At 30.4% G+C, this 22,011-nt stretch overlaps 1 protein-coding gene across 1 annotated transcript in view; it reads left to right on the forward strand.

Annotated features, from left to right (window-relative positions):
- LOC124368316 (protein SCAI) overlaps positions 1-22,011 on the forward strand; it is a 65,236-nt gene that overhangs the window by 13,562 nt on the left and 29,663 nt on the right. Inside the window, exons 2-10 of the mRNA XM_046825592.1 lie at positions 3,399-3,494; positions 5,015-5,101; positions 7,570-7,668; positions 11,544-11,640; positions 15,983-16,140; positions 18,335-18,428; positions 19,645-19,764; positions 20,449-20,608; positions 21,491-21,577. Of these exons, the coding sequence (XP_046681548.1) occupies positions 3,399-3,494; positions 5,015-5,101; positions 7,570-7,668; positions 11,544-11,640; positions 15,983-16,140; positions 18,335-18,428; positions 19,645-19,764; positions 20,449-20,608; positions 21,491-21,577 (998 nt within the window). The remainder of the gene's footprint in view (positions 1-3,398; positions 3,495-5,014; positions 5,102-7,569; positions 7,669-11,543; positions 11,641-15,982; positions 16,141-18,334; positions 18,429-19,644; positions 19,765-20,448; positions 20,609-21,490; positions 21,578-22,011) is intronic.

The raw sequence follows: 22,011 nt of genomic DNA on the forward strand, positions 1-22,011 counted from the left end.
AATACTAGTAATTTCAAGTCTAATTTACATTTCTTACAGTAGTAGTTTTAAAACTTCATTAGAACAAAACATTCCTATTGAAGAACAACATAATATATGTTCATAGCTTAAGTTCATCTCAAACTTATCTTCACCAAATCAAGTCGTAAGGCCTAGGGTATTTGAATTTGTTCAGCGACGGGTACGAGACGGGAAATAGGCCCACGCGACTGGTACGTAATCTATATATATAAAAATGAATGTTTGTGTGTTTGTCCTTTATAGACTCGGAAACTATTTGACCGATCATTATGAAAATTTGTATGTATATGTATTTTTCCACGTAGAAGGTTTATATGCTATGCTCATTGATGTAACTCACCACCAGGAGGCGCTGCAAAATAGGTATATAAGTTATCAAAGTGCCTGCACATTGTAAACTACAATTACGAGATAGTTGTGTATAATAACCACACACTATGTGAAGGCGCTAAGTTTTAATGGATATTTGTCTTTCAAATGAATTTCTGTTTGGCCTTATAGCTTGAATGTTAGACCACTTTATTATTAAGTACATGTACATGTACAATGGCTATAAACATACACTTTTGGCAGATTTTCTTGATAGTGTCAACAAGGTAAACTCTACATCGGCGTTGACAATATTCACTTGAACCAGAAGTGCTCATACACGAGCAAAGCTTACAAAAAGCGTGCGAAGCCGCGGGGAACAGCTAGTCTATATATATAAAAATGAATGTTTGTATGTTTGTCCTTTATGGAATCGTGAACTATTGGACCGATCATGATGAAAATTTGTACGTATATGTATTTTTCCACGGAGAAGGTTTATAAGCTATGCCCATCCCTTTCCCGATTCAGGATTCCGCCCCACTGGTTACAGAAATACCCATAAGAAATGCATTGCAGCAAACATATGTTAACGTCTTTTCAAATTTTTAATCAGCTGTTCTTTGTAAACATATATTACACTTATAGTTTTTAAAGCATAGAGTAAGCTTAAGAGAAACGACAAATTTTGTTTAAACTGTTTTTTGCAATCACTGTTAAACATAGACTTTACTATCCAGATAATACAATTCAAATTTGACGTAAAAATTCACCTTTAACTGCAATATTTATTTAATATAAACCATGCTCATGCTTGATCAGAAGAGTAATGCAGATATCATAATTACTATCTTACGTTGGCTACAAATATAAAGAATGTTATAAAATCAACCTTAGTTGTTTTTTTTGACAGAAGTATGGTTCTCAAAACTCCGTGTGTACATATTCTCTCGATCGAGACAACAAAGCAAGCTCAATCGTGGCATCGGAGATATAACTAATTTAATCTAAAATTTATTATAGTAAAAAAAAAATTTACTAAGTAATATAAGGACTTCGGTTCTTAAGATTTGCGTGCGAAGCCGTGGGTAACAGCTAGATAGAGGCAGGAATATGGTACATACCTTCATAATACGCCCAAGAGGCTCACGATGGAACGACTATCAATTATCTCAGCAATGTTTTAGAATGTGATAGAAAAAGAATAAGTGAATATAGTGTACTGTTTTCAACGGGAAATTGCGTGCGAAGCCGCGGGCAACTTTTGCAAAAAATTATTGAAATGCGCAGCAAAGCGCGCCGGGCCCGCTAGTAGAGTATAAATTAAAGATTTTACTCATTGCTACTTTTCCTCAACACTTAACCTTGATAATTACCATATAATTCTCAAATGATTTGTTAAAATAGTAGAAGGGACATATGGTCAAAAAGAAAGATACAAATACCCCCCCCCTTCACACCAATAGTTTTGTTAATGATTTACTCCTCACTTCCACCACTAAAGTCAAATCCCTACTGTCAGCCTATAGTTTTTGAAGGAAAGGAAGTGGAAAAGTAAAAATTTATATAAGTTTAAAAACAGACATCTTTGTACTCTCCTAGAAATAATATCTCAGGAATAATTTTGTAATTGTGTTATGAATAATTTGAAATTATGAAGGACATCTTTTATAACAAAACAAATACAGCAGTGTTCTGTAATAAAAGCTTTATTTTACTGAGCTAATATATGTATATATTTAATATAAACTGTATTTACTATAGTCAAATTTCAAATATTACCGAAATGTTTATTATGTTGATATTATGAAATCTCCAATACATTTTTATGAATACATTTATCACATACTACAGGTCAATTCGAATTCATATCGGAAACTTACTTTAATATATTCATTATTGATATTATGATTGGCAATTTTTTAATTTTCCATAACCTTTTATGGGGAAAAGCAAAATATGCTTCTATTATTGGTTTATGGTAAAGTGAGTAAATTTGGTTTCATTACATTTTTAAAGAGATAGGAATTGACTATTTGATTGTAAAAACCAATGTTTAAGTAATACAATGACAGTTATGTTTCATATCATTTTTATTTATGTTGGGTTTAAGGTATAACTTCTCTTAAAACAAACCCATTCCAAATAATGAAATCTATCAGTCTGAGTTGGCTGTTTTAGTTTACTGCAGATGTTTTACTACGACAGCGACAGGCTACAGGCAGGTGTGTGTCACATAAACCGAGCAGAACTGCACGTTCTGTCATGGAAACATCATTCACGAAGCCGCACCACAAGGCTAAGATTCGTTATTACTCGTATTTCAGTCGACTAACAATTATAAAAAGTTCTCCATATAATAATTGTAATAAATTGAAAAACTGTAGAAATAAATTTTGACAGTATAGTAACAATTTTAACATTTGAATGTATGCATAACATTGCGTTCGTTATATCTTAAGGAATTCAAAAGTCATAAATTGATGAAATCAATAAACTGATACAACGGTTTAAAATGAAAGAACCCAACAGAACATAACGAGGGTTTACCGAACTGACTGTAGCCTGTCTTTTCCGCGAATTATTGCAACTTCACGAACGAATGTGGAGCCACAGAGATATATAAAAACAGCTCCTCTATGTCATCTTGGACTGTGTTTTTTGGAGCAACTGGGATGTAATTTTTGAAGGCTAATTTGTATAGATTTGCACTGTTTATTATAACAAACCTTTGCGGTGACATGCGACATGGCGGCTAGCCTTGGGAACTCGATTTCAACACTCTACAAACATAGCAAAGACCAAAACCTTTTTAGTTCATACTCCACATTCAACTGCAGTATCTCTCTGTTGATATTTCATATTGTACTAATAACTAATATTGATAAGAAACCGTTAGACTCGGCAAGTAACAAAACATACATCATTGTAATTTAATTTAGAATACAAAGTACATTTTTTTATCCATTAAAATTTCTCATTATAAGTAAAACGTTTTATAAATACACATAGATCTGTGTCACATGACGGATGTATTGTGGGATAGTAAATTCAGTGTTTTGTTACAGGGACTTGCCGCAGTACGGACACAAACAGTGGCAAGCCTACTTTGGACGAACCTTCGACATTTACACAAAGCTGTGGAAATTTCAACAGCAACATAGGTATGGAGTTTTTATCAAATGAAAGTGTAACGAAAAATTTATAATTCAGCCCGTTTGCAATCCTCAGAGTAGAAAGATATAATACACATATTAATAAATGTCACTTCAAAATAAAATAGTGTGATATTTTGTCAACTGTTCGTTGTGTAAATGGAACTAAATTGTTATTACTGACCTTTAGATTTCGACATGCATTTTTACACAATAAAGAGTTTATTTAGAGTTCATTAATAAAGGTGGATAGTATGAAAGGTATATAAGGTTAAACATGCATGGGAATTGACAAGTCAACCAAACATGGCGATATACAAGCTAAAGTCATATTTGATTTTTTAAAAAAATTGATAGACAATCGCGGGACTGACCGACAGAAATTACTACTTCTTAAAGGGGCTGTGAATAAAATCAAATACAGACTAAAATATATGGTTAAATATTGGTTTGAATAAATCTGCTAACTACTAATTTATGTATTAATTGATTAACTTACTGCATCACTTAATAGCAGTATTTAAAGCTCATTGTATTCTAAATTGTATTTCAGCGCGGAATATAGGAATATTAATTCTTATTCCAGTTCGCAACTAGTTTCCTCCTGAAGAGATAAAAAGGATTTCAAATAAATCGATTAGATCTTTTCTAACTAACAAAGCCGTATTGTAAATAATTAACCTTGGCAGAATATTAGTTTTTCTGTTGATGATAACTATAACCTTTACTCAATTACATTGGGCCTTACCCTACATTCACTTAAAAAAATGGCTTTAGTGTTTTATTGATCAGGCCTTTTAAACCACACAAAATTATTCTCATAAGATTACAATTGGAATTTTGGAAGCTTATGATGGGGCAGAGCTCGTTGTCGGATTTATTTCAAATCTACTACAGGAACATTTAAAGTGTAAGAGCTTTCAATTAATACCAAATATGTTTATAAAATTATTGTTTTAGATATCTAAAATCGCCATACAGAAATCAAGAAATTCTATACATTATATAATAGACACATGGAACTCAGCACTAAATTTAGAAAAGCTCAGAAACTCACTTGTCTCTTGTCAATTTCCAAACACCGAAAACCGGTGTTTGGACAATTACGACATGTTACCCTGTACTGTTTAAATGTGAATAAAAATCTACTACTCTGATGAGAAATCGTCTTTTTGGTTACTTATTTCAGTATTTTTTCAGTACTTTAATCTAAAAGTGGTAAAATAGTCATGGTAGACCGTTATGTTTTAATATTTAGCCTGTTATCCCTGTATTGACTTTTTAATGGTAAAAGTATCTCTATTATATAAAAAATCATATAGAAGAGAATTTGTTTTATCTATGATATATACCTTGATTATATATATATATATATATATATATATATATATATATATATATATATATATCTATAATATACCTTGGTATCTATGTTATAATTAATCAACAAAAACGGAATATACAGGTTTAGGTAAAACAGGATATATAAACCTATTACACATATTAATTACAGTTGTCTTATTTTTCAGGCAAGTTCTCGATACAAAATATGGGCTCAAAAGATGGCAGATAGGAGAAATAGCTTCAAAAATAGGCCAACTCTATTACCACTACTAGTAAGTAAATCATCTCCACTATTTAGGCTATTTAAATTTAATTAGCTTATTAATTTATATCCATTTTGCAAAACTTATTTTAATAAGAGCAAAAAACATTGTTGTATTCATTGAATAATAAAGTAATATTAAATGGCATCATAACTAACAAATAATAACAATAATAACCCGTAAAAAATAAGGTTGATTGATAAATAAGTAAAAACAGAACATAAATGTTAAATAACAGGATGTGACAGCACAGTTGTTTGACAACAATTGTGTAAATGTAATTAAAATTATGTAATGTAAATTAAAAACCTTAGCACTCATTAATTTATCGTTTGAGTTGAGTTATTTTCAGTTAGATATCAAAATATAATATAAGCAATAGCACTTTATATAAATTACAGATAAGTCTTTGTATCAGTATAGTTCAAAGTGCCATTTTAATGTTTTGGAAAAGGTATTACTCTTGCCACCTGAAGCCAATATTATACTTCACTGTTTAAATAGTCATTATTGTTGTAGTAGAGTTAGCATCAGCCCAATTAGCTAAATTTATGGTCACTATATTATTATGAATTGTTTAACATTGTAACAAAATACTTAAGTGTACAACTTGGCAAATACTAGACCAGATTTAATTATGGAATTTGAAATTGTTCTAAAGTTGAACTAAAGTTATAACTTTTAATAGATAAATAATATTCTACAGCATTTACACAGCTGTGATAAGCTTTAAAAAATTCTACTTTGGATGTTTTTATGATTTAACCTGTACTTTACCTTGGGGATCTACAAGGTTACCTGTGTATTTGACATGTCTCTGTTGCTATAGGGATCAGTCACCTGAAATAAACTCAAACCACATCACTTTGTAGTTGGTGAGCTGATATTACTGCTTCATTAACTAATATTTCCACTTTAGTAGGAAGCATCCTTTCAACACTTGAATAGCTTCATAAGTCTAAGCAATATTTATAATACAGAAAACGGAGTGATTTAAATTTGCTTAGTTGTAAAAATGCAATTTAAGAAAGTTGAGTAATGTGCATCATAGAACAAAATAGAAAAGTGTGTATAACTCTTAAGTCATTTACATTACAAATTTACAAATCATAAGTTACAATTTACAACTGGTTTATTATGCATTCCTAGAATTATACATCTCCTATGGGCTGTGTGTATGCACATCATCTAACAATCTCAATCAATTTCTACTACGGAAACAAAAATTTAAGGGTGATGTTACAATTCCTAGATGGCATGATTCAGTAATATTCATGCCAAAATGCATAATGTTACCACTATATATGGTATGTGCATTTACTAATTAATTGTCTATATTAAGTTAAATTGTTATCGACCACCCAAGCTTGAATCAGTCCTTTAGTAAAATACATAAAACTACACTTCAGTTATCCTATAAGCAACATAACCTGGCACTGTACAAAGTAACCCCCTCTTATTCAGGTATAAGATTCTTTAATTATTTACGATATAAGATAATAAATAAACAAACATTAAAAAATTTAAAGGTAGTGTTAAGAAACTCTCTCAGTAAGCAAAGGCCTCTATTGATTAGAAGAATGTTTCTAATTATAAAATATAATTATAAATGTAACCAGCAATTTTTGATTGGGATGTAACTTTAAGTCTCATATATTTACTTTAATATTAAAATATTGTGACACCATTCAATGTACATAATCTGTGCTAAATGAATAAAGTTGTTTTGATTGCTTGATTGAACAATGCTTGTTCTTACATGCTTTTTGATATCTCATGAATGTTTTTGATATTTGAGAATGCAGCCGTATGATATTTTGTGATGTATATGATAATATTGAATCATTCTAAGTGAATATGATAAACATAATATTCAAATGTAGAATTTTGGAGCATTGGAAAAAAAGGTTTCACTAGTATAAATGAATAAACATTTTCCAATATAACTTTTATCGCAAGGCCTTTCAAAAATTTATGTTTGAAAATGTGTATTCATTTATACTAATAATATTCAAGCTTATTACAACTAAACTTCAGTCCACATTTCTAGAAACCATATGCTTATATGTATATTTATTATGTATGTTTATAAAAGGTTTTTCCAAGTAAGTTTTCAGGATGAAAAAAATTCTAGTTTGAAAGTGTCAATAGTATATAAATATGCCTTCCATTACAATCATCATACCATTACTGTTGTACAGATTAGGCTTCAGATGGAGTATTTTAAAACGTACTTAAATAAAATATTTTACTTTCAGAACTCCCTCCCCAAGAAGCATGTAAACATCTGTTGAAGACCAATATTTGTGACATAAACTCTTTTAGCTCCCAATATCCAATTTATAAAGTGTATTTCAATCTCAAGAATAATTCATCACAGGTTACAGTTCATCATTTGTTTAACACAATACCTTTCATTTCCTATTCCATATTACTTCTCCACATTCTAAACCTCCAATATTGATTTTGTTTTCCAGTTTAAGAACAAGCGAAACAAATTATCTGAATGAAGCGTACTCATTTTATGCAGCAATCCGAGGTCGAGCATACTACTCAAGAGCAGCTAAAGAAGATAGGTAAGAAGATGGCAATTAACATTTTCTATATCTGCTAATTCTAGTCATTAATCTATACCAACAAATTTTATTCATCCTTAAATCTTGAAATTTATAACGTTAATTCAATTGGAAAAAACTATTGAAGCATAATGAATTCCTGAAAATAAGTTATTATCACTGGAAGAAATTCCAATCTCCTGATCCATTTAAGATCTAAAGACTAGTGCAAAGTTTTGGGCCCTGGAGTCGAAGACTGGAGCAGTTTTTATGTGCATGAAGGAGTATTCTAGTTCGAATAAATTACATTTCACACACCACGGGCTTGATAATTCCCGAACGATTACAGGTAAAGCAATAAAATTTGGTACATCATTACTGTATCTATAAATATACTTTTTGAAGTAACGTCTATTTTTCTCATGTCAGAAGGATGGCCCATTAGGAGCAGAAAATCTTAAATGAAAGCATAGGTTGAGTAGTACATCAAATTAGAGGTCTATATTAGTAGAATACAATGCCACAAATCCAATCTCAAAGGGTTCACTCTTTTAAAAAATTATGTTGGTTTGAAGTTTGAAACTTTCACAACTTGAGCCAAGACAAGAATATTAAACCATCTAGAACAGGTCCTACATTCTAAATGTTTCAATCTTTAAACAAGTTTAATTGTTAATAGAGTGAACTTTTTCAGGTCGGATTTGTGGCATTGCACTCTACTAAAAAGTGACCTTTAATTTGTGCTACTTGATCTATCCTACATTTTAAGATTTTCTTCTGATTCCTTGTGGGTCATTACTCTGACATGATAAAAAAATGGTAGTTACTTCAAAAAGTAGACTTATAGGTGCAGTAGTACTGTACTAAGTTTTATTGCTTTACCTCTAATCGTTCAGAAATTATAAAGCCCATGCGGGAGAAGCTTATTTTTAATAAAAAATAGTCTACTTTAATTACTTGTAATCTTTTACAAGTCTAACTTTTTCCCGGTGCCCCAATAGTGTTTGCTTTGTTGTCCCAATCAAGAAAATATCTGAAAATATCAATCTGAAAGGTCTACTTCAATCAAAAGTTGGCTACTTCAAGCCATTGCAATATATTTCTGGTCTAATATACTTCTTGTACCGATAGTATGTTGAGTACACATGTTTGTCCAATCATGTCTACCATGCACATGTGTGTCAAATTTCACCTTTTTAGGACAACCGGAAGTTGTAAACAAAAGTATAATATTCTAGTGGTAGCAACTCCATTTTAATCCCTATAGATCTTTTGTCTGTATAAAAATGATTTAGTTTTTCTATTTAAGTCAAGTGGTATTTATATATACAGGAAGTCACACACTTCTGTGGCCGATAGTACTCATCATTTCAAACAAAAAATGTCATGTAAACATAGGTCGAGACCGTCTCGTTTGGCCGCTAGACAGCATTTTGTATTTTTATACTACTATCTCTAAAACTAGTTAAGCTAAAGAAACCAAATTTGGCACATAGGGTTGAATAGATAAGAGGAAATTTAAACAAATAATTGTGATATTTTCTTTAATAGTAACAACAAATTTACTCCTGTTTAAATTTTGTAAATTTAAATAACAAAAAGGCCAGTACAGTTACAAAATAATTACAAGTTAGCAACTGTTTAAATATTTTTATTACAATTCCAACGGTATTTGTTTCAACAAAATCCATCAATTAATAATAAGTGAGCACAACCACTTTCAAGGTAGGCTTGCACAGGTTGGGAACAGCAAACTTTTTTTAAGCATGAGCTGTTTTACAAAGGTTGTAAAAATTTTCTAGATATCAACTCTTGAAGTTTTTATAACTATTCCAACTATACTGTTTTCAATGAAATCCGTCAACAAATACGCGAGCACAACCATTATAAAGATACACTTGCACAATACAGGAGTGCCAAACATGTTACAGTTGAGAGGTATTAGTTGTTTGCTAAAATGAAATTTTAATATGGGCCTGTGGGTTGTCCTGTGAATATGAGAAATACTTAGGATAAACAAGTTGTTATAAATGTAGTTTATCTCAAAATCATATAAACTATAAAACTGTTTGTTTACTTTTTACTTTTCAGTAAGTTACAAGCAATGAGTTATGTTGTGGGTTTGATAAAAAGCACAACAAATTTGCTTGACCTGCAATATAAAAAAATTTTAGAAAATGTTTTAAATATGGTCCAAAAGGACAAAAAGTATATCATGTTACATCTGGAAATCTGTGTTATGTTGAAATTATGTTATATAATTAAAGATTTAATTGCATAGTTCAGGTGGATGAACTTTATAGTTAATAGTTTTACAACATTATCAAACACAATGAAAACAATACAAAAGATTTATAATATATGGAATGCTATAGTTGTCAGGATTAGTATTTGTTTTTCTCTAGGTAGATGTTGCAGGATTAAATTAATTTAAACCACAGCTCACATTAATAAATTGAGTTATTGACTTTATGAAAACTTTAATACAACAATTATATCAGTAATTTCATCTGATAATGTATTAGTGTATAATATGTATTGTTTGTTTACTAATTTATTAAAACGGCTTTCTCAATACCAACTCACAAAATTCCAATGTTAATTTTTTTATATCATAAATTAAAATGTTGTTCATTAAAACTTCTTAAAATATTTGTTTTATACAGGTAAGGTCTCATTAATTTCTGATTTATGTACTCTTTTGTATATATGTTTTTTTAATCACAATCAAGAATCAAGAAATCTCTATTGTCTTTAAGCACTTATGACAATGCAATGGACAACATAGGTTTTCTTATAACTAAATGGCCTACTCCTATAACACCTCTAAAACCCCATAAAACAAATGTAATGATTAGAAATATACAAAATAAGTAAAAGTACATTTTATATATACATGGTAAATGTGAATAACGCCATAATTTGCTCATTAAAAAGAAAATAAAAATAAATATTGTGTTAGCAACATCTTGTTAATATACACACAACATATCTAAAACAATATCAATTAAATAGTAAATAAATGACAATAAATAGATAACAATACAACAAAAATAACAATAAAATAAATTTAACAACAATAAATAAATAACAGGAGATATAACTATTAACAAAATTTTAATTATTAAAAAATTAAAGTACTAATATCACAGGTTAAGTAGTCATTTAAAGAATAAAATGTGTTATCAACAAGCCAATTAATTACTTACAAAATTTTTAAATCTACTGAACTACAAGAACAACTAAAAGTAAACTCTGGAATTTGTGTAATACGTCATACTTTCATTATTAAGTAGGATTATTCTTCTATGATTTTATTATTCCAATGCTTATTATTTTTAATTTGTAATTAAAAATATTCTAACAACTTTGTATTGCTGTATTCCTCCAATTTTTGTACTTAAGAGCCAGCTTGAAAAATGTTAAACTTAAACACTTTTATGTCATTATTTTATTTTATTTTAGAATAATGGCTTACTAAAGTATCCAACCACTGTTTTTAGACTTTTCTATAGGTTATTCAAATAGAATCTCAAATATTTGTTTACCTCTACTTTATTGATTTAATATTAAAGAATTATACACTAAAAAAACTAAATAGAGTTTGGATGTGTATTAATATTACCTTTAAATTAGACACCTCCCGTAATTATATGGCCTAAAATAAGAATGTGTTATGTTTTACAAGTGTTTAAAGGTGAATATTGTTCTTATAGCGTAAAACTCAAGGCTGCAGAGGATTTGGAAATTCATAGCCTCACACAGATGTTAACCAAAACTTTTATGTGTATATATGTTTTATCATCTTATTTTATGTTCTTGATCTTTAAAGAAGAGAACAAAGTAATGTTTTGAGATTTAGAAATGATAGGTTGATAATGCCCAATTTGTTTCAGATCTGATTTGATGGTGAAAAAACTACGATATTACGCAAGATTTATTGTGGTTTGTTTGTTGCTCAAGAAGATGAAATTAGTGCGAGATCTCGTTATGGTAAGGATTTAAATAATCCAAAATATGTTATCATATTGATATGTATTAATTATAGTCTATTTCACATCAGATTTAAAGACAACAGTAATACAAAGTCATCATCAGAGACTTTTTACCACTTGATTTGCAATGTGAAATTATCAAAATACTGTATAACCGAAATATATATTTGAAAGATGTGAAACATTAATATAAGTCCTTGTGCTTATTAATCAATATCTGTGCAAAACTGCAACTGTTATGTTGCTCTGGTTATTGTGTAAAGGAAAAAGACAGACCATTATTGTATACCAAAAGATGGTATAAGAAATGTGTTGATATTACATTAAGTCTAGCTTTATGAATCTCCCCATCGATTAGGAACCTGATGTTATTGGCAAAGTCTCACTTATACTCTCCTAAAATGGCATCTAACAAGAAATCTTACCTGGATCAAGTCCAAGAGAAATTCTGAGATGAGTGTAAGAAATCTTCTGCTGCACCAGGCTAAGCTTGTACCTTCAAAAAGGTTAATCTGGAAAGTTTCTTATTTGACATACTTTTTATTCTTCCAAGAGAAATAAACTAATTTCTGTAATTCATTTTTGTCATTGTCTTGGCCTCTAGGAGAGGCTTATTCGGATCCCTTACTTTTTACTGTGAGACTTTCTTGAGCACTCCCAAGATCAGTAGGTGTAACTGGAAGAAATTCCCGTCTACATTAGAATCCCTTCTTGCTGTACAATTCTCATGAAGTTTGTAGCTTTGATACAAAGACGTTATTGGGTCGACATACCATCCTTTCCAAAGCAAATCTACAGACATAGGTTGGTGTTGGGAGAACTGTATATTCCAGAGAATTAAATCTAAAAACCAATATTTACTGATAGAAAAAATTATTTATTGTTCTTATCGTAAGTACTTGCTTTGATCATCATTGGTAAATCTTCATTACCACGAATCTCTTGTTTCATTACATCAAGCTTTTTGGCTGCCAGGAGAGGCCCAAACATATCGAGAACCTGTTACGTAGCAGTGAAATGTTCTAAGCACTACTTAGAAATAAAAATATAGATAATGGGATTTTTGTGGTGAGTGCAGGATTAAATACTCTTTGGGAGATTTTGTATCCAAACATGTCTAGCTGCAAAATGCCCAGAAGTTAAAAGCCTTCAAAAGGAGTACTGACAGGAACAATTAATTAGCTTTCCATAGCTAATAAAAATCAATATACATAGTTTCCCATTAATATTAATGAAACCATTAAGGGAGATTGTAATAAATCTCCTTCACCACAATCTATTTTGTTTCACCTATTTTGTTCTTTGGAATTTCCTAAAAGTGATTCAACAGAAACTGTTTTGTAAGCAATAAACATCTTTGTTAGTGAATGTTATGGGACGAACTCTCACTCAGATGTCCCATTGGAACTCTGTTAATAGCACAATGTGATAGCCAGATTTAGGTACTGACATTGGTGGGATATAGCTCATCAATTCTGTACACTGGTCCTAGCGACTAGCCTCAGTGAGACATCTGGGTTTGGAGCACCTTTACTCCTAACATTCAACAGGGATGATACAAGGGAGGAACCTTTTATCCAGGCCAAGAAGCTACCCCAAAGCATTAATGAGTTGTGTTAATTGTTTTTTCAAGTTCTCTCCACAACTACCCCAGTTTGTTTCACCCGGTTCTGAAGATTCCACTAAAAATATTAAATATATGTGAAACCAATAGAATGATTAGATGACCCAGTATCTTTAATATTAACAATGGAAATTGGGAGAATCTCTTCACATTTATACTCAAATCGCTGCAATGCTGCAAACAGCATTTACAGGGTGTTTCAAAACTTATACTACAAACTTTAGGATATTGCTCCAAGGGCCAAAAGACGCCAAAACTAAATAAAAATGATGCATATCTCTTTTTTTGTCTGTCTGTTGAGTTTGCATGTCTAAGCTCAGTTCAACAATAGAAAGTGTAAATACATTCAAACCTTATTGAAGAAATTTGAAATTGGATATTAATGGTCAGACTAAACTTACATTAAGTAAGTTGTTAGTTACCCTATTGTGACAATTAGAGAGTCATTTGATTTCTAAATAAATTTTGTACAAAAAGTTGTTGTTGTCGATTTCTTGTAAAATTGGTATTGATTTAGATACTTTAGTTTATATTTTAAATAGCTTCACCATTTTGAAACTTAATTTGAGTAGGTGGATTCCCAAACCAGCTAAATACAAAAACTAAAAAATTGTAATTTTTACCTCTATGGAATTTTTTAAATCATGGCTACATATTTCATTAAAATGTTCCAAATCCAGTCTTATCCCATTTAAATTAAATATAAAAAAAACAGAATACGTAATAAAGTATTCAATTAGGTCAGTTTCATATGTAATTAAATCAGAGATATTTTCCAAAATGAGTTATATCCTTTACATTTTATAAAATCCTTTTCATTACAGTGACAGAGTAAGTTATATTCCGAAGCTCCCTGAATTCCTGTTTACCTCAAATGCCATTTATAAATCATTTGTAAATTTATCACAACTTTTATTATTTATAGATCTTATCAACATAGTTTCATAACATTTTGTTAAAGCTGGCTGATTAGTTTAATTACAAAAGATTTTCAAATATAAAACACATACAGACAGATGGTATACTAAAAAAGATATACTATTGCTTGCATTTATTGTTTAGCTCCTCTTAGTTCATATAATAATATCTCAGAATTTGTACTGAGAATTTTGAAACACTCTATATTCAGTTTTAAGTTTAGAGATGAAAGCCAGGGTTTGTTGCTAGTTGATAGAAAAGTCAATAAACTTACTTTGAAAACTATTATCTGGGGTCCACTGATTAAAAGAACACATAAAACTACACATTTTTTCACATACGTTGATTAGAAATCTTTGATTGCACTGCAATCTTTCTCAACCATTAGAGAGCGTTCTAGTTGAGGTTTAAGATTTTAAAATTCAACTGCCTGCTTGTAATATTTACATACAACTAAGTTTTGATAAATTTGTTGCAATAGTTCTTCTGTGAGTCGTGGAAACATGTCATTATTATAATGTAATTACATAAGGGAAGTATGCAATCATCTATCCTTACTATTATACCATACCTACAGCTATGTAATCTAACAATATTATATATGACTTGTATGAATAAGAATTTATTTTTACATGTTTATTATGTTATTTAGTCACGCATAAGATAGTGTTAAAATCAAAATTTTGATGATTGCTGAATGATTTTTCAACTGAAAATTTTAAATCAAACTTATAATACCTATCTAACTTTTGAATTTAGGTCTCAAATAATACCTGTAAAAATAACTTCCTTTTCATTTATTTGTGAAATAAGATAACTAGCAGTGAATTAGTCAAGATTGTGCTGTTTTTAAAAAGTAGTGAATCTATAGCATTACACAAACTTACATTAATATGAAATTAAATTTGTCTAGATTCTTAAACAATGTTTTCATTAACAAAAATATTCTTCAAGGCAAATCTGGATTTCTTATTTGCTGGTAACCAGCACGCTTGCCAGCCATTGTGCTGTTGTCTTAACCTTATATTCTGTATATGATGATACAGTAAACTATTTCTTTACTCATGATTATTTTCATTTGAATAAAAACAAAATAACTTTATTTGGTTAATCAAACCCCCTCAATTTTGTTGAACTTTTTTGTTATGATATTTGTTCAATTCCATCATAACACATGCTCACTTCTTTCTTATAGCTCACTTTGTTTACAGAAACATTTCACAGAATATAGTGTTATTACTAGAGAAAGGCATTAGCGTTGTGTTTGGGCGCATAGTTGGTAAGTTGCTCATTCGTGTGAGCCCTGATGTAGCAGCGATATGAATCAAACCGCCAAACGCTTAATCATTTACTACTATTTTTCCTTTTATCTTGAAATGGTTATTAACAATACCAATCCCATATAATAACATTCCAACCCCTGTGGTTTGGATGATTTGGTTATTGTCTTACCTTAATATATTTTCTGTCTCAAAAGAAGTTATTTCAGTCAGTATTTTAATGTTTTGAATATTCTTATAGATTAAAGAACTTTAAATTATTTTCATGTCTGTATTAAGCTTTGATTATAAATTATTATAGTTTACTATGTTTATTACAGAATGGTCAAGGCTTTATAGTTTGTATTTAATATCATGAAAAGTTCGTGGTATTGAGGAACTCTCCTCCACCCACAGATGTGTAGTCTTTGTGGGGAAAATGTTCTATAGTTATGAATGTTTGTAATTAAAAAAAAATGTATTTTTTAAATAAATTGTTATTGAATTAGTTTTGACGAATGTCGCATGTATGTATGCAGGAATTAGACAAACAGATAGTGGACTACACGAGCACGTATGAGCCAGATGACCAACTCGAGTGGTCACTTGTCCTAGAAGAAATCAAGAGCTTCATCAAAGCTGATGGAATCGTCAGTGTACTTCATGCAGATTCAAACACAATAGTGCTTTCTCACAGGTAATGAGAGAGTACTCTCATCCTCTGTACTTTAGTCCATATTATAGTACATTTCATTTTAATACAATAAGTACCTTGATTATGGTTGCCTGGATAGTGTCAGGAAAATACAGTATACAGTAAAATAAATAAATGACAAATAAATGACTAGCATCAAGGTTTTCTGGTTCACACCACATCGAAAAATGTTTACAAACTTTAAATCAAGCAAGACTTTTGGCTGCCTGGGCCATAACTTGATACTGTAAAAGCTAGACTTTGTTGGTGCTGGACAAACTACAAAAAAGTGGTCCAAGACTTATCTGGAAGGCAGAATGCATCTTGTTGAAATCAAGACATCAGTCAATGGAGTCACAAAGGCTCTAAAATTGAAACCATTATCTATGACTCGGTGCGTTCTGTATTGTTTATGCTCTTCCTCAGTGACTTACCAAGCTATATAAGAAATTACACTCACACTCTTCTGTATGCTGACAATACAACCTTAATGCTAAAACATACCTCATCTGATCAGCGTAGCCTATAAACACTTTTATAGCCCTAAACTTATCATACCAATACTGCTGTATGAGTGATCTTGCTGTGAACTCACTAAAAACTAAACAGTTGTTCTTTGGAAGAAGAAATTAAAGAGTTTGTGTAGTCACTCAAGTGTTACAAGCAAATAAAACCAATTTCCCAGGACTTAAAATTGGTAACCAACTTTCCTGGAATAGCCATGTAGATGAACTGTGCAAGAAGTTAAGCACATCTACGTAATTAGAAGGATAGAAAATACAACAGACACAGATACAACTAGAATAGACTACTTTTCAATTTTTTGATCCCATGTAAGTTTTGGTTTAATAGCTTGGGAAGGATTATCTACCACAAACTTAAATGGAGTCCTAACACTACAATAAAGTCAATCAGGGCTATTACTGGACTCAAACCAATAGAAATATGCAGAGAGTACTACCGGATTTATAAAATTGAACTATAAGAGCTGTAAGATATTTCAGTGCTTTTAGTCCATCTCTAGATATATTTCATAAACTACTGCCTTGTTAAAATTAATTCACATGTAAAAACCCAATTAGGCTATATTGTGTAATGGAACAACTTATTACCCATGAAGATTGTAGTTAAAAAGAACTTTAAAACAACAGACTATATTATGGTGTTCCTATTAAGCTACTCAGGAATTTTTGAAAAAGCCTTATCATGACAGTAATTTTCCTTGTGTAATTTAAGACTAATAGAAAAAATAATGAATCTTGGATCTACTTTAAAACTTTAGCATCTTATTCCCTACAAGATACATAGTACAATTAGGCAGAAATGTTTCATATAAACATCCTCATGAATATAAACAAACACTACCTGTGTTGTGTAAATCCAGTATAAAATTCAATACATAATTACTATTAAAACAGAAGATATTGTTCAAATAGGCTAATATTTAACAGGTAAAGTGTTTGATAGTTTTATGAATTAAACTTTTATGGATTATGTAAAAATCACTTAAGTATTTTCATTTGTGGTAATAATAATTTTTTATCTTCAGGCTGATTGATGATGGTAGATAGATTGAATGGTGGATCTCTCTCAGATGTGCAATACTACAACCAAAATCATTATCTTCCTTGTTATGTATGATCACCTAGTGCAGGATTTAGCCGCCATGGAGATTTGGGTCTAACATTACAAGTGCTAAGAGGAATCATTGCTTAATTATCGTAAGTGGCAATAACAGCCAAATATACTTTTAGTATAAGAAATTAAAATGACCATCAGATCTGCAGGTATAGTGATGGGTAAAATAATCCATCCACATGTGAGAGTTGAGAGGGTTAAACAGAGATCATTGTTGTGTTTAACCAGGTTTATCTTATCTTTCTTATTTTTCCTATTCTTCTTATTGACATCCTTGTTCATCTATGTGTCTGTTTATGATACTAAAAGTTAAACACTATATGAAACAATATAATACACGTTGGTACAAGAATATAAAAGGGTTCACTTGTTGTGAATACAGGTTCCAAAACACCTGAGATCACTACTGTATGTGCATTCTTTAAAAACTAAAAAGAATAAATGCGTCTAAACTACACCTTAAAACACCATAATTAATTTACCTAATATACAAAAATTAAAACAAATATTTTTCAGTTAAAAGTGTTTAAAAGGAATTATTACTGTTTATGTTCTATAGGTTAAGTCCACTGACAACGCCTCCTGTGGAGAAGTCAACAATGATGAACTTGTCGTTGCAAGAAATACTTATCGTTGGAAATTGCAATGATCAAGTGAGTAGAACATTCATTGTTTTTATTTAAAGTTGCTTTGGTTTTGTATATTTTCAACATAGTTTTGAACACCTTAAATCTATTCGTAAATAAGTTACCTTTTGGGTTGTTTATAGAACACTCTATATACAAAGGTGAATTTATTGTGAATGAAGGCTTAACAGTAATGTTCAACAGCCACAGATTATAATCTTAAGCAATGTTTAAGTATATCTATATCTGTTAATATTTTGTTGCAGCTTTATTAAAATTACAAGTTATGGAGAAACAATGATAACACAATATATATATGTATGTATGTATATAATAGTTTAAAATTATGTTTAAGTTTAAATTCTTTCATATGATAAAAGTTTAAGATTCACCTATTTGTTGGATTCATTTCTATTGCAGTATTGCCCCATTATTATCAGATAGGGGATAGATCCTCTTATTTTGTTTTGTCATAGTGAAATTTTGATACACAATCTTTGCTTTATGCATAGTAAAATAAATTGAAACAATAGAGTATCAAAGGACCCAATAGAACATAATGAAAGAAGTAGCGCACAAGTGGACAGACAAATGGACAGACCGCCCTTTGCCCTTTTGACCAAACAATAAATAGGATTTTTTGTTACATCAAAAGGAACCCATGTACTAAGTTTCAAATCCCTAGGACCTTTCTGTCAATTGTTATTGCACAGATAGACATATGGTCCACCCAATGTCAATAAGGCCCTGTCCTTTTTGAAAATTGAATAGATGTTTGTCTCTGGGTAATGCAGTTTTTATTTACATGGTTTTGCAGACACAAGTGAACTCGGCTTGTATCTACTTGTGTACAGGTGATGTACAGGGAAATGTTGCTATACATCTATCGATTGTAAAATATAGGATAATATCCTTAAAACTCATTGTTATACTTAAAATGAGTCAATACAAAGTATTAATTGCCTAAGCATTCAGTGAAGGAGATAAATTTCAAATGAGTTAACTAAGAGAGTTTCAATTTGCTGAGAAACTCCTCTTTTATTACTTATACTGAAATTGAAAGTTGTAAAAGTCATCCCCCGAACCAAGATGTCTGCTGTGGGACAACAGAAACTCTCCCATGTTGACCTGAAGTCAGGCATACATTTAACTTTGTTATATTAGACAGGTATCTTTCACTGTGAGTTAACTTAAAAAATGTTTGTATACAAGACTTATTTAATTTAAGTGTATTGTGTTTTAGGTCAAGTTCAGTGAACTCACAATGGACATGTTCAGGATGCTGCAGACATTAGAGAGAGAACCACAAGATGAGTTCAACCATATTTACGACGCTTCCCCTGCCCCAGGACGAGTGCCTTTTGTAAGTTGTTCATACAATTTTAGATATTGTAATGGGGACTTATATGGGAATTTTCACAACAAAAACAAGAGAAGATTGCTTACATCCATTTGGGTGAATGATCCACATACAGTTAATATTATTGAGTAACAATTGTAAAGTTGTAACATATGGTGCCAACTGTGAAGAATAAAGTGGTTCATAGTGGTTATTTGATGAATAATTGTGCAAAATCATCAGTCTAGAGATGCTATGCCTATAGATGTTTTGCATGCTTAGACCTGAGGGCTGTTATGAGTACCCGCATGTTTGAGAGTTCTACAGGTCAAATGTTTCTGGCCATTGGAAGGGTAGGTAGATAAATGAGAGTACCAATTTCAAAAATCAAATTGTAAGAGGAAAAATGTTAAGAAAATGTCTTTGTAGCCTTGGGAGTACAATTTCTAAAACTATGAATACTTAACTATAGCCACAACTGTACTAGCAATTTAATTTCAAAATTTAATTACAAATTTACTGCCCAATTCAATTTTATATTAGTCTCAGGAATCCTTTATAAAACGTGTTTTGTGAATGTGAGTATTTTTAACACCAGGTTCCCTGTGTTATATTTTGTAAATGTTATTTCTTCTAAAATAGTTTATTTAGTTCTATAATACAAGATATTTTATTCAGTATTTAAAAAGCATTTATTTTATATTTTAGGAAAAAAGCTATTCAGTAACTAGTACGAAAGGAGGAGTAGGATACCCAGTAGTAACAGGGTGTCAAGAAAACGGTGATCGACCATTGAAGAGAGAAAATCCTCACAAGTATTTGCTGTACAAGCCTTCGTTCAGCCAAGTGATGGTCTTCCTAGCCTCGGGTAAGTGATGTAGTAGTGTTGTATAACTAGCAAGTTATAAGATATTTAATGTCAAATACATTCAATGAATAGTTGAATAAAAATGCTAAATAACTGTAATGAGTCGCCTTACATTAAATGGGACTGAAAACCCTAAAGTAGGTGGCTCTGAGATAAGACCTCTCACTTTGAACAGTAAGAAGTTCATTTGAGAAGCATCATTGGTATGGTTTCAAGTTAATTTTGTAGCAATAAATTATCTGATCAAAAAAGTAGTCCATTATTTTTCCTCAGTAATTAACATCAGAAACAGTGCATTATGTTGTTTGTTGACCTACTTCATATCTCGCAGACTCTGAAGCATAAATGAAAACTAAAAATTAAACATGTGAAATCCTGCAAAAACAGATCACAAGTGGTGTCTTAGTGAATATATTAAACCATTTTAAGATATGAAGTTTTTTTATTATAAAGAATCTGAGGCTTGAGTTCTAATAATTTGTATAAATGTATTTAAATTCTGGTTAAAACAATAGTGTTATTTTAATTTTAACATTTTCAGTTTTAAATCTTTTTGTCTGGTTTGATTTATTTAGTCAAAATTATGAATTTTCAACTTCAAAGTTTTTAGTAATAATATACAGAGAGAACATAAAAAACTGTATGAAACTTGTCAATAAATAAGAATATTAAAATAATTAGTAAATGAAATATAATAAATAAAACACTATATTTAAATCCAAAACAAAGTAGTTGATCAATATGCACTCATTTTTGGTAAATTCAAACCAATATCAAATCTGTGGATTTCAAAAAATCTGTTATAACTCTTAAATGTGTTTAACATGGTTACTTGCCCAAGGGGTTTTTTTAAGCATAATTAAGTAAAATTGTCTGTTTCAGGATTCAAGGAGCTCCCAGCGAATGGAGCTCTGTTGCTGTACATCTCAGCTGACGGATGTTTTTCGTCTACAAAACATCCAGAAGACAGTTAGTTGATAAAATATTTGAATATTTGTAATAACTAAATGTTTACCTACTATTAATTTTGATTACCTAGTACATTAATCAAAGAAAATAACAACAAAGGCTGATTTGATTCTTCTTACAAAACTCTTACTGTTTATTTAGACATCAGGCTAATGATCTCTAATATTGAACAATTTATTGAACTAATTTAAATCAAAGTTTTCTTTCTGGCTTTCAACTTTGCAAACTTGTTTATAATTTCAGAAAAATCTGTACTGAGAGTTAAGTCTTTCTCACAACATAACAAGATTAGAGAATTTTGTATGTCTTGTGAAAGAGATGGTCTCTTCATATTCATGACACAAATCAAAACAGAAAACACTCTTTCTGCAGTAAAGTTGGTGACGGGTAATGTAAAGAAAAATCCTGATGAATACTTAAAGATTGGGAAATGC

Source organism: Homalodisca vitripennis, chromosome 1 (assembly GCF_021130785.1).
Source record: "Homalodisca vitripennis isolate AUS2020 chromosome 1, UT_GWSS_2.1, whole genome shotgun sequence".
NCBI lineage: Eukaryota > Metazoa > Arthropoda > Insecta > Hemiptera > Cicadellidae > Homalodisca > Homalodisca vitripennis.